At 35.8% G+C, this 15,000-nt stretch overlaps 1 protein-coding gene across 6 annotated transcripts in view; it reads right to left on the reverse strand.

Moving 5' to 3' along the window:
• The window catches only part of shank3a (SH3 and multiple ankyrin repeat domains 3a), a 272,211-nt gene that overhangs the window by 144,677 nt on the left and 112,534 nt on the right, over positions 1 to 15,000 (reverse strand). For all 6 annotated transcript variants that reach the window (XR_014535302.1, XR_014535303.1, XR_014535304.1 and 3 more), the window contains 2 exons: positions 13,235 to 13,438; positions 10,192 to 10,263 (listed from right to left, as the gene is read on the reverse strand). Coding sequence is in view for 3 of the 6 variants with exons in the window: in XM_083551731.1 (XP_083407857.1) it covers positions 10,192 to 10,263; positions 13,235 to 13,438 (276 nt within the window). In the remaining 3 variants the exon portion in view is untranslated. The remainder of the gene's footprint in view (positions 1 to 10,191; positions 10,264 to 13,234; positions 13,439 to 15,000) is intronic.

A 15,000-nucleotide genomic window follows, 5' to 3' on the forward strand; every position in this document is an offset into this window, starting at 1 on the left:
AAGCAAAGTTTGGAAGTTTAATTGGAGAAATTCCATCAGAAAGCAATTGGTTTCAGTAAAACATGTACTCAGAAATCATGAACGATTTGATTTAACTCCACTCTTATCATCTTAGCTTTTTACAGTATGTCATATGTTCCTCCTGCTATTATCTAATTAACATATGGTGTAAGTCCAATGCAATGTCTTAAATCATGCAAAAGAACATCAGTTAATGTTCGGTTATTCAGAACGGGAAAAGAATATGATGTAAATGGCTTGGTGGCATGGTTATCGGTACCAGATTTCGTAGGGATATTTCTTATTTAAGGAATAGGATATTATTTTTAAGAAATCTGCCATTAAGAACACACCACCATATGCAAACCTTAGCAAAGTTATAATAATAATAATAAAAATAATTAACAACAATAATACTATAATATTAATTATATTTCTAAAATAAAATTAATAATTATAGAATTATAATGATACAAATTTAAATAATTTAACCAGAACACACTGGGATCTGCATTTGAAAAAGAGTATTATGCAGTCAGACAAGAAAAGACAGGCATGTCATCGACTCTCGCAAGTGCAGTCAGCTCTAACTTTAGGTATGTATATAGCACTGTTCTTTAATCCACTAATTAAGCCTTGTCTGGTTATCAGTGCAACCACAAACAGCACATGCTGTTCCTGATCTTTTTAATGGCATTTTAGCATATTTCCGCCTAAAATAAAACAAACAGCACATAAACAGAACATACTGCCATCGGCACAAGTCCGTCAACGCTGCTACTACTTCCAGCGGAAGTTATACATATAATTATTAAAATAATTATTATTTTTACAGCAAAAATTCCCCCCTAGGAAGCAGGTGGATATTAACGGTAACATTAGTGCCATTCCCTTATGCTAGCATTTCCTGTCACTGTTTAAGTTCAGAGATAAAAAAGACTGCTATATATCTAGCAGTCGGGATATGAACTCAAAACAAAAACAGATGCCATAAATCTTGTATAAATTGCATTTAAAATCCATGTGGCACTTTTAAGAATCAATGCAGTAACGGCAAACAAAATATTGCGATACCCACATGTATCGATATTTCTTACACCCCTACTGTTTTGTGTATTTCATAATTTCTTTGTTGTTTTTTTACACAGTCTCCAGGGTAGTTATTAGATTTTTTTGCCATGTAATGGCAGATCTGTGGGAAGAAACTCCCTGTTGATAAAACAGATGATCTGTAACTCAAATAATCACTCTTTACAACTACAGTGAACAGGAAAGCATCTGAGAAAGCACAAGCCACGAGGCACATTTGCTTTGAAGACCACATCAGCCAAGAACTGATGCCAAGGACTGAAGCTTTAGTGAGCACAGTCGAGCCAAACCTCATACTATAATGATTGAAAAATATCACCTGTTCTGAGGAATAGTGATTTCTGCTGATGTTTATGGTCAATCTGCATACTGTCAACAATTCAGTGATGTAGTGTTGTAGGTATTTTTAAGGTATATTTTGGTATGTAGGTATATTTTTTTATCAAGCATAGTTTAAAGGCTTATCTGAGTATTATTGCGAACCACATGCATCACTTTATTTCCAAATTTTTCCCTTTTTTATAATGGACATTGTTAAGTTGTCTCAAACTTTTTCTATAAACATGACAGTAAGTTATATATACTTCAGTAGCCTCCCCAGTCACCAGGTTTAAATCAACTAAATAACCTTCTTAATATGGTAGAATAGAAGACTTTTAATATGTAAACATTACTTTTGTTGTCCAGGGGACTCTCTGTGGTTGTTTATTGCAATGCATTTAACACAGAAAAATAGCCATGGTGAGAGGTGGTTTATTCAGAAATGCACAATCCCGTCAGGATTAGCTGAGAACACTGATTTATTAAGCGCATTGTTATATTACCTTGCTAACAGAGATTTCAGACTGATGCTGCTTGTAGTCTGTGACCTAGTAAACCAGTATCAGGAAGCATTTATTATTGTGACTTCAAAGCATTTCTTTAAGCTGCACTTATAAATCAAAATCGCAAATTTATAAATGGCTGATCATCTTGGAGGATATTGATATTTGGTTCATATTTGATATACTATAATATAATATAATATAATATAATATAATATAATATAATATAATATAATATAATATAATATAATATAATATAATATAATATATACTGTATAAACGTAAAGATCTACTTGTAGGTCTTTGCAACTCCTGCAATTGTTTGTATATAAACAAAAAAATGAGTGTTAGATGTTGAGACCGGTTTGAATCTTCACCCACACAAGACTGTGGCCATAGTTCTTCTCAAGACAATGTCTACTGTCATAGGCCATTTGAATTGCAAGCAGGATACAGGAGAAGGAAAAGAATATGAGGATTATAATTATTATAGAATTATTATTATTATTTATTTTTGAGTAGCTAAGCAGAATTTGCTTTGGTAGCTGTTTTATTACTTATTAATATTTGTCCACGTTAATGTACAATAGCATCCATCTTTCTTCCACTTTATGCAAAATTAGAAATATGGATATTTTGTACTGTGTGAGCCTTTTTTAATTTCTATACTGACAGAATTGTTGGTGGTGCATAACACTACATATCATTGACCTTTATGGGAAAATACTTTTTCCCGCTTACAGTTACCAGAAAAAACTGATTGTAACACTCTGATTCCTCTTGAACTCTGTAATTCAACTAGGATTAAAAGATTGCCCAGAGACATCAAGAAAACTGATCTGAGCACATAAAGCTTCCTAATGTCCCGCATTACATATTGTAATAAACATTTTTAATGGGTCAACAGGTACGCCTTACAAAACCATAAGCGGAAATCGCTTTCTTTTATTCTCTCTCTCTCTCTCTCTGGTCAATGGGATGACTCATACTGTGGTAACGGGCTGGTAGTAATGGATTTTTGCTATCACTCATCCTGTACTACACAGACATAAAGAGAGAGAATGAGAGGCAGAGACAGAGTCACAGATTTAGCTGGACATAGAGGCAAAGGCGAATAGAAAGACAGCCTGAGATAGACACTAGAGACGAGAGCTATGCTGGATAGGTAAATCAGAGAAAACTCAAGCTTCAAACTCTCTCTCTCACACACACACACACACACACACACACACACACACACACACACACACAAACACACACACACACACACACACACACACACACACACACACATTTCTGGAGACCCCACTTTGTAGACAGTGCACGTATTGCAAGAGAAGCAAGCGTTCACTTGGTCTATAAGCAGCCCTGCTTTTACACACTGTCTGATACATACATGCTAGAAAAGCTAATCTCTGTTCTCTAATCAGCACATTTAAAGCAAAGATACCTTAACAAATCTCATTTAAATGAGTTTCCATTGAACCCAAATGCAGTCGCTTTAGTTGATTCATTTTACACTAAAAATAATGTTTTTATTTGAATATATATATATATATATATATATATATATATATATATATATATATATATATATATATATATATATATATATATATTGTGTTTATTTGAGGCAAACTTACTTGAATGGATTCTGTCATACATACCTTTCCATTTTGACCTACTCACTGCACTGAAATTTGTTTACAGCAATCAGCCAAATATGAAGTCACAAATCTCCCACTGTGACGTAAATCTAAAAATGGTGACATCTATCTGACTATGGAAATCCACTCACTGTCCCATAATATATAATAGTTTATACCACATTCACTGCTGAACCGGTAAATGGCAAAATGGCATAAAACCTCTCGGCTCAATCACCATATGCAATCTGCATAATCAGCATGTCCCTATTTCCTCTGCATTTTTGAAGGGAAAAATATTTTTGAAAACTTAGTCTGACAAATTCTGACAGAAAAATCAAAAACCAGCATTAGCACCGCAGGTGTCTATACTGAAACTAATGAGTTTTACACAGGCTTCAATGAAAGACAGTTACACGGCTTGTATCTAAACAGTAGCCTACCAAGAAAGTCATTGTTCACTGTCTTCCTCCTTCCTTTCACAACAATTTCTCTCAGAATTTGTTTTTTTGGCATCGTCGTGCGTTTAAAAATCACCATCGGTGAAGCTTTTCTCCGGATGCCGTGCAGCTCAGAATACAGGTGAGGTGCGTTTTTTCATGTAGACAGTCCGAATGAGCGGCAGGTCAAACATCAGAGGAACATCATCCATATTTATGATGTGGTGCGGCCCGATTCAGTGGGAGCGCATCAGATTTAATATAAAGCGTTTCATTGGTTCACCTGAACCCGTTCAGCAATTTCATTGGTCTAATGTTATGGGGCTGTTTTTTGTCTTGAAGTTTGTGCGACCGGGAAAAACCCAAGATAAATCCATAAATTAGCCGCTTCGTTGTTTAAGGCGTGGGTTTCAAAGCGTAGGAAAAAAGTAGCGGCTTATAGTCCGAAAAATACGGTAGTTGTAGCAGTAGTAGTAGTAGTAGTAGTAGCAGTAGTGTTTGTAGTTGTAGCAGTAGCAGCAGTAGTAGTAGTAGTGGTTGTATCAGTAGCAGTAGTAGTAGTAGTAGTAGTAGTAGTAGTGGTTGTATCAGTAGTAGTAGTAGTAGTAGTAGTGGTTGTATCAGTAGCAGTAGTAGTAGTAGTAGTAGTAGTAGTAGTAGTAGTGGTTGTATCAGTAGTAGTAGTAGTAGTAGTAGTAGTAGTAGTAGTGGTTGTAACATTAGCAGTAGTAGTAGTAGTAGTAGTAGTAGTAGTAGTAGTAGTAGTGGTTGTAACATTAGTAGTAGTAGTAGTAGTAGTAGTAGTAGTAGTGGTTGTAACATTAGCAGTAGTAGTAGTAGTAGTAGTAGAAGTAGTAGTGGTTGTATCAGTAGTAGTAGTAGTAGTAGTAGTAGTAGTAGTGGTTGTATCAGTTGTAGTAGTAGTAGTAGTAGTAGTAGTAGTAGTGGTTGTAACATTAGCAGTAGTAGTAGTAGTAGTAGTAGTAGTAGTAGTAGTAGTGGTTGTATCAGTAGCAGTAGTAGTAGTAGTAGTAGTAGTGGTTGTATAAGTAGTAGTAGTAGTAGTAGTAGTAGTTGTAACATTAGCAGTAGTAGTAGTAGTTGTAGTAGTAGTAGTAGTAGTAGTAGTAGTAGTAGTAGTGGTTGTAGCAGTAGTAGTAGTAGTAGTAGTAGTAGTAGTAGTAGTAGTAGTAGTAATGGTTGTATAAGTAGCAGTAGTAGTAGTAGTATTAGTAGTAGTGGTTGTATCAGTAGCAGTAGTAGTAGTAGTATTAGTAGTAGTGGTTGTATCAGTAGCAGTAGTAGTAGTAGTAGTAGTGGTTGTATCAGTAGCAGTAGTAGTAGTAGTAGTAGTAGTAGTAGTAGTAGTGGTAGTAGTAGTGGTTGTATCAGTAGCAGTAGTAGTAGTAGTAGTAGTAGTAGTGTTTGTATCAGTAGTAGTAGTAGTAGTAGTAGTAGTAGTAGTAGTAGTGGTTGTATCAGTAGTAGTAGTAGTAGTAGTAGTAGTAGTGGTTGTATCAGTAGCAGTAGTAGTAGTAGTAGTAGTAGTAGTGGTTGTATCAGTAGTAGTAGTAGTAGTAGTAGTAGTAGTAGTAGTAGTAGTAGTAGTAGTAGTGGTTGTATCAGTAGTAGTAGTAGTAGTAGTAGTAGTAGTAGTAGTAGTAGTAGTAGTAGTAGTTGTATCAGTAGTAGTAGTAGTAGTAGTAGTAGTGGTTGTATCAGTAGCAGTAGTAGTAGTAGTAGTAGTGGTTGTATCAGTAGTAGTAGTAGTAGTAGTAGTAGTAGTGGTTGTATCATTAGTAGTAGTAGTAGTAGTAGTAGTAGTAGTAGTAGTAGTGGTTGTATCAGTAGTAGTAGTAGTAGTAGTGGTTGTATCAGTAGTAGTAGTAGTAGTAGTAGTAGTAGTGGTTTTATCAGTAGCAGTAGTAGTAGTAGTAGTAGTAGTGGTTGTATCAGTAGTAGTAGTAGTAGTGGTTGTATCAGTAGCAGTAGTAGTAGTAGTAGTAGTAGTGGTTGTATCAGTAGTAGTAGTAGTAGTAGTAGTAGTAGTGGTTGTATCAGTAGTAGTAGTAGTAGTAGTAGTGGTTGTATCAGTAGCAGTAGCAGTAGTAGTAGTAGTAGTAGTAGTAGTAGTGGTTGTATCAGTAGTAGTAGTAGTAGTGGTTGTATCAGTAGCAGTAATAGTAGCAGTAGTAGCGGTTGTAGCAGTAGAAGTAACAGTGGCAGTATTAGTAGTAGCAGTAGTAGTGGTAGTTTCAGCAGCAGCAGTAGTAATAGTTACAGGAGCAGCAGTAGTAACATACGTTGTAGTATAGTGTGTATAGTGACATTAGTACTTAAATTGCGGTTGTTCTCTCTCCCATTAGGGGTCGCCACAGCGGATCATCCGCATGTTTGATTTGGCACATATTTTTACGCTGGATGCCCTTCCTAACTAAGGCACGTGCAACCCTAATGGCTGGGGTTGGTTTCCTGACCAGGGATCGAACCCGGGCCGCAGCGGTGAGAGTGCCGCATCCTAACCACTAGACCACCAGGGAACTATAAGTAATATAATAAATATCAATATTATTACTATTATTATTTGTAAGTAGAAGCTTTGTGTATTCAAGACAAAACTAATATATCCATTGCGTCTCATCCTCATGATTAGGCTGAAGTATTTCTTCAAACCTGAACGTTTAATTAATGAGCAGGCGAGTGATATATTCTGAATCATAAAAAACATTTAAATATCCAGTGTATGATCAGAATTAAAAAATAAGCCCAAACTAACATCCAGTAATGATTTTTAGACTGTAGTCTAATCCTAATCACTTAAACGGTACAATTCTAATATATCTTTATATAAATCTTATTCTAAAGTCTTCAGAGCATGTTCATCATTAAAAGAAGTGACAAGTTCATTTAAACGGATGTGTTTATTTAAAATAATAAGCTGGTGATCTGTTGAACAGCTGGTGTTTTTTTTTGTTTCTAAGCAAACAGATGGCATTTGTAACAATAAGTGAGTGATATAGGAAAATTGTGCATAACACAACTAAGTATACAAACCAAGCAGACATTTCATCATTTGGCAGATGCTTTTATCTTTAAGAGCAAACAGTGTCTGTAAAGATTCATGTAAAAGATTTAAGACGTATCCTGCTTGTACAGTACAGGCGCTAGACTGGTCGAGTCACTAAAGAAGAACTAACTCCAAACTAAAAGAAATACAGCAGAGTTTTTTTTATCCTCATGAGTCATAGAAGGGCATGAACATGATCTCTCAGTAAAATCTGGCTTATGAACTACACAAGCAGCAGCATTCTGAACATTCTGTAGCACCTGAAGGTGAGAGCACGATTAAAGATAGTAGTAAACTGCAAGTATGTCAATGTGCAACTTCTAATAGCAATAGAAGCTCTGTAGTAAATGTAGCACTGTACTATAGGTAGCATTAGACTTTGCAAAGTAGAAGAAGTAGTAATCAGCCTGTATGGAGCAGTCGCAGGTATGTAAGTACTAGTAGAAGTAGAAGTAAGTATAGTAGAAGTAGTAGCAGTTGTAATAGTGTAAGTAGCAGAAGTAGCGATTTTAGTACTAGTAGTGTTGTAAGTAGTATAAGTAGCAGTTCTAATCGTGTATATAGCAGTAGTAGGAATGTAAGTAGTACTAGTAGAATTGTAGACGTAACAATTTTAATAATCGTAGTAGTAGTAGTAGTAGTAGTAGTAGTAGTAGTAGTAGTAGTAGTAGTAGTAGTACTTTGCAAGCATTTTAAATCACCCCTAACATGTTATGCCTGACTTGGAAATTAAAATGACCTGCACAGAAGGTACAAGACTGGATCAGAACTTACTGGCCTCTTTCACTTTGTCTGGCTAATATGGAGAGGATTAGTGCCAGGCTTGATTTCTATAAGTTCTATAGTAAAATAGCTCTGGCACTTTAATTCACAACACACTGTATTGTACTGAAGTGTGAAACAGAAGGTATGCTTCACGCAACTTCCAGCACACAAAACAAATGTGTGTGTGTGTGTGTGTGTGTGTGTGTGTGTGTGTGTGTGTGTGTGTGTGTGTGTGTGTGTGTGTGTGTGTGGTGCTCTACATGCTCTATTTCTCTACTTCTCTTGCTGTCTATCATCTTGCTGTGAAGAAAGGTATGCAGTGCCACATGGCTATACTTCTACTTCATCCAAATGCTGGTCAGAAAAGGCTACAATAACCATGTATGTGTGTAGGCAAGACTTTTATAGTAATTAATTCTAACAAAACAAAGATATCTATATCTGCTTTTTTCCCTTGTGGTGGCATGTGGTTAATCCCTCTGAGAAAGACCACATTTTTAGTTACTGAGAAATAATTGGAAGGTCCTCACAAGTAGCTGCGAGGAGTATGTGTTAGAGGGGCATGAGGCTAGGCCAGATTATACTGTCAGAGTATATTCCAGGATCAGGAACCAGAACAGGCAGGGTGGCAAGAGTAATCTCAGGGATTTAGGGAGCCAGTGAGATAATCTAGCCCCGAGTATTTGTCCTTTGTGTCGTTAAATAATGGGTGGCGCGGGAAAAATGGCAGGATGGCCGCCGACCCGGAAGTCTGTGCTGCTAACCTGGAACTGTGCGCCATAAACCGGAAGTGCGGAGTGGATTAATAAATTAACACATTTTAATGTCTGCATTAGGATTAAATTATTTAGTACTGACCACATGACCCCCTCATGTAAGGAGAGATGGGGTAGATGGTCACAAGCTTTTTTTCATGTGGTTTTATCCTAAATACAAGTAACAATTTGCACACAAGTTAAGTAAGGATAAATAAATCCAAAGTCTATTAAGGAATAGAAAAAACCCAAAGGCTTATCATCCTCTCATCCATCCTCATATTATTCTCTAATCATCCTGAGAATTGAACTCATAACCTGTCAATAGCTCACACAGCCTTTCATTACACCAACAAACTCTCATTAACAACAACAACAGTCTGTGCAGGATTTCTGCAATAAAGCGCTGAAAATAAAATGTAGAAATGATCTTGTTTGTACCTGCCTCTGGCATCTGACACAGCGCTTATAATCACCTCAATGTTTCCAATTAAACTGCTCTAGAACATGAGCTCAGGTGCTCTGATTCCAAGTTCTGCATATTAGGGCTTAACAAAATTCTGATATAAAATCTATATTATGTGGATAAATTATGTCACAGTCAACTTTTCTGTGAGACGAATATTGTTTAATGTTTAATGTTAATATATCTATATATCTATAGATAGATAGATAGATAGATAGATAGATAGATAGATAGATAGATAGATAGATAGATAGATAGATAGATAAACATTAAACAATAAACAATATTCTACTCTACCACATTTTTAACCTAAATTAATGGTGAAAAATAAATACATTTTAAAACAATGTTATTTTATAAAAAAAATGTATTGCAATTATCTTTTTTCCTTTTAGGTTTTTTTCTGAATCTACGGTATGCATGCAACAATTTATTGGCCCGTGAGTCACTTCTGTGCTTATTAGTTCCCACTCATAGCCTCTATTATTCCCTTCTGTTATTATTTGGATTCATAAACCTGTCGCCTATCAGCAAAATGAGCAAAGTAAAGCATCAGCAATAAATTTCTAAGAGCATGGGGAGCCTACAATTCTTACAGAGGAAAAAAGTCTTACATAGGGAAATACTTTTAGTCCATTAGAAAACAGGAATAAATGGATATAAAACCCATGGGAGATAGCAGAAGAGATAATGGTGGTGCTGAAATTGCTATTTGTCCAGCATTGATTTTTATTTAATAGGTTAATGAGTCATTTCACTTGACTTATTACAATGTGACTCACACTCTTCAGGTTAGATGAGTTTTAGATTAAGATTCTTAACCATTTGAATCAGATAAGGAAGGAATAGTGAACAATTTTGTTTTTTGTTCCACTTGCTGTATTTACCAATCAATGCAATTACAGCTAACGTCTTTTTTGAGTTCAAAAAGTGTATAGCAGAAACAGAACCATTATAGAAGTTACCCAAAAAAGACCAGAGCAAACTGCCTGGGATTTCTGCAATGTCTTATACCTGAGAGAGCTCCCCTCAAATCTTAACACACACATCACAAACTTGTAGCAAAAGAGTACACTCTGTGTTGAAGAAATCCACAGCTTCCAAAGCAGAATGAAAGAAGAGTGAATCTCATATCCTACCTTGGTATGCAATTTGGCCAGCTGCTTGTCATCCAGGTGGGTCTGTGTGTACACACGCCTCTTATAGCGAAACTGTGAAAGGAAAAAAAGGATTACTGGTGTTGAGTTATCTTGATTTATCTTCCCTAAACTTTCTGATGGATGAAGTGCAGTAGCTGAGAAAGAATGATTAATGGGAGGACCAGGTTCACACATGGTGTACTGATGGTCACAGTGGGTAAAAAGAGCAGGAAACTGTGGCTCAATGATCATATCAGCGTGTAAACAGCTCTCCAGTGCCTCCTCGGTGGACTGTGGAGTCACACACACTTGCACACACAGCTTGTGATAAACGCTTTATGGCAGGATCTGACAAGATACTTAGATATAGAATAATACAAATTTTACTAGTCGACCAATATTGCAAAAAAATATTTTTCTTTTTCACATATTAGTTACAGTGTCAATTTTCAATGAGCAGTTAAACACAGACTATAAACTAGCCTACCCAGAAGTCTTAAAGAATGGTGATCCATATGGGCTAGAATACTGTAATTTGTTAATTTATACATTATGTTAATTTATATAATTGTATAATATACCTTATTGCATAATATATGTATAAATGTATACTATACTTATAATTAATAAGTATAGTAAATGTATACATAATTTGTACACAACTGAGCAATTTACACTACCATAATGTATAAATTTGACAGCATATACACATGAGACAGTTTTCACGTGTACAATCAATCAATCATTTAATCAAAGTGCAAAGTTAATTGTAATTCACATAAAAGTAGTAAAATATACAATATCATAAAAGAAAGAAGTAAATCGTAAGAACTTTAAACAGAAGAGAAATAAAATAAGCATTAAAACACAACAAAAAGAGAATGTCTGTAGGTTACGTATGTAACCCTAGTTCCCTGAGGGAACGAGACGCTCAATCAGTCAAAAATTGTGATATGCCAGTATAGTGCACAGAGTTTAAAGGCGAGGCAAAAGAGATTAAATGGAGAAAAACAGTAATTAATACATAGCTGTAAGCCATTAGTTTCTTAGAATTTGACAATTAATGAAGGCATATCAATCACCATAGTTAATTAGTATATGCAGTACACCAATCATCATTCAATAGCTATAAACAATCTATTAGTTGCTAAAAGTGTAAACATGGATCGAAACATCTGAACACTAACGCACTTAAAAAATTATTTTAACAACCAGTGTAGATGTTTATCTGTATCCTTTCAGTTATTTTGATGCTATTATTCTAAAAGAAATGTCAAATATATCAAATATGTCCCAAATATGTGTATTATGTTAAATAATTAGGAAAATGGTATGTAGAAATCTCTTCAAGACCTCCAGATTGAAAACTGGGTTTGTAGCAGATTGAAGTATTGTAACAGTATTATTATTAAATGTACCTTCTGGTAGGTTTTATAATTAATAGTTAAATTTTGCTTAATGGTTGTACTCAATCAAGTTTTCCCTCAAGATTCATATATTATTCATATATTATTCAGACATTGTACATGCATATGATGTGCTCACAAAAACCCAAGGCATTAATCAAATTAGAAACCAATCATTGATTTGACCTCCCTGTGGCTTTGAGAGCCAGAAGCAGCTGAATGTAAATGATTTAGGACTTCCTGTAAGTCACTGTCATCATGACAGTCACTAAAATGACAGACTGACATGGTAATCAAAGGCAAAGCCTTTATTATTCAGGGTCATGGGGTAACTCTAACATATGTCGGTTTTGTATCTAACATGGAAGGTGAGTCTTTCTGTTTTTTTATTTATTTTATTTTTCCTCCCAGAACACACAGTGATATAATCACCCCATCATTCTTCATCTTAAACAGCTGAAATTTCACGAATCGTGTGAATGTGTTCGGAATCATTTACGCCGATTTACAGTAATGACAGTTAATTCTAATGCTCTTCCAGTGCTTACTGGATTCTAAATCTTTACAGGGATTCAGTCGTTTAATAACAGATTTGCTAAGGGTTTAAGATTAGGTGCTGGCCCCCCTGATGGTGGAAAACGTCACTGAAAGCTCTTAGTCAATTTATTTGTCTATCCCAACATCTCTTTTTCACCTCCTAGAGAGCTGCAGCTTCCCATCCAGTTTATCTAACCATCTATCTATCTATCTTCAAATCTATGTCTTCACTCAGACACCTAAATCTGACCCTGTAGGGGGGGCGCAATCTGTCATCTCCTCGTGTGCTGGATCTATAGACCTACTGGTGTGTCAGTAAATCTGGCTGTATGGCGTGATGGAGCAATAACCAGGGTGCCAGCTTATTATTCGATGAGATGTGTCACTTCTTTCATATGGTCTCTGATGGTGAAGTGTCCTCACCCGAACCGCACACCTTTTGGACACGGTTGTGACCAAGCACGTGGCATTTTGATCGTGTTTGGTCAGTCAGTGAGTTCATTTTAATGTGTTTGAATGCTGAATTTATGTATGAATAAATTTGGCAATTATAAAGAGCTGCACTGCACTAAAAGAAATTAGCTTCTATTTAGTTTTGCGTTCACATGAAAGGAGCAGAACGCTGCAGCCCTGGCAGTCTCATAGATTTCTCCCTCTCTCGCTCCCTCCCTCCCTCCCTCTCTTTCTCTCACTCTCTCTCCCTCTCTCCTTCTTAATTAAAGTCATAAATCAGGTGAAATGATAATAGTATTCCCCAAATGCTTTAGCAGAGTGAGGGCAATGGAGAAAGGAGATGCCATTACAAATTAATAGAGCTTGTGCACTAGAGCACTACACAGATTTTGGCTCCGGTGAGTGTTTTCCGTCTTGCTGTCACACACAGCCACAAAAGAAATGTTTTATAGCATCACTCAATTCCTTTCATGTGTGTGTGTGTGTGTGTGTGTGTGGGTGTGTGTGTGTGTTTTCCCTTTGCTCTAAGGTGTGAGGAGCCAGGGTCAGCTCTATCCCTCCTACACACAGATACAGGTGTGTTTGAGAAATGGCAACAAGTGATAGAGATAAAGTAGAGATCTAAGCGTTTTTTTTTGTGCTCTTACCTCAAGGTATGGTATGGGAGTGACAGTGGGAAGCGGATAATCTTTCAGAGTGCGCTGTTCATCCAGGAACTTGCCTGCTTTGCCGTTGTACGCGGGCTGGAATAGGCCGTAGTTCAGCACGTCTTTCAGGCTCTGGTTCAAGGAGCAGAGAATGCGCTGTTTAGACAGCCAGATGGGTGACTCCACGTTAAACTTCATGCATTTCTACAGGAACACAAAAAAGATATATGAATCAATAGAAGTGTGTATTTTCCATATATTCACACAGTAACGGGAAACATGGAATGTTGCAAAATCACTGTTTCGAGAAACAAAGCAATTATCGATTCCTTTGTCAAGCAAGTTTATCATTTGATTGCAAAAACCAGAAGCAAGACAGCCAAATGTAAGATTTCCCTTTTTTTTCTAGAAAAGATAATCAAATGTACCCTGACAATGGGGGCTCTTACGCAAGTTCTAAGAGGCCACGCGTTATAATATTTTTCGTCCTTGTTTTCTCGTGTTCTCAACATAACAAAAGTTTTTTCTGATCATCACGAAATGATTTTCTAGTGATCTTGACATAACAAACATTGTTTCCTCGTGATCAATACTTAATTTTTTTCTTTATTCTGCATAAAAGCACGTTCTAGAGGCAGCATCACTAGCGCGCCCGCTGCCACAAATGCTTATTGTTATTATCCAGGATGCTGCGTCTATAACATTCCATGTGATCGGTACTTAATTTTTCTTTGTATTCAGCATGTTCTTGAGGCAGCATCATGGATAATGACCATAACATAACATAATTTTTGGCAGCCACAAATTACTTAGGTGCTGCCACAAGAATATGCTATTATGGCAAAATTAAGTCATGATCATGAGAAAACAAGAAAGAAACAATATATTATAATGCATAGCTTCTTAGGACTTTTGTAATGCTCTCCATCTAGCACAGAAATATTTTTAGGAACCCAAATAAGCATATACAATTTTAATACAATTCAACACAATGTACATGATTTGAAATAAACTAATTGGTCATGGTCTATACTTGTAGGCTATTTGTTTTGTCAATTTGTTACCTCTATGCCCTTAGAGAAAATAAGCTTTTTCATTAATTCACAAATTCTTACAATAAAAATCAATTTGCAAGCCAAAGTGTAAACAACTTCTGAACCAAAGTGCAAAACATTTCTGGAAATCTATCTAATGTGACTGAGTTAGCGAGCTATGTTGTATACCAGTGATGTCTTCCTGAAATCGGAAAAATTGGCTTACAGTAAGTCACTTAAGAATATTTGACCTGATTTATTTCAGACTTAGTTTATGCACATACCAGAACAATCAAATCGCATCACATCACAATTTACTATACAGTTTATTATACTGTAAATGTAGGACACTTCAGTGCTGATTGAAGTCAAAATTAACGCATTAAATAATTACAAAAATCATTTGTGATAGCTTCACACTATTTAAAAAAAATAAATAAAAAAAACATTATAAAAAGTTTATGTAAGTTCCACTATGATCATTGTTTCCTTTAAAAAGTGAAAAAAGTGTCTGTTTTCCCATGCTTAAACAACATTGAAATGGAATTAGAGATGGAAATTCTGTTGAAACCTGGCAACCTTTACCATGAGCTTCCACTCGCTGTTCTTTAAAGCTAAATATTAAAGTAAAACGTTTTTTTTTTTTCATCCCAATGGACACCTACAGTAGGCTAAAGGTTTCTGGCAAGCTTTCTTAAATAAAAGCAGTTTCATTGCAGCTTTCAGGTAAAA

This window comes from Silurus aristotelis, assembly GCF_946808225.1.
Source record: "Silurus aristotelis genome assembly, chromosome: 10".
Classification (NCBI taxonomy): domain Eukaryota; kingdom Metazoa; phylum Chordata; class Actinopteri; order Siluriformes; family Siluridae; genus Silurus; species Silurus aristotelis.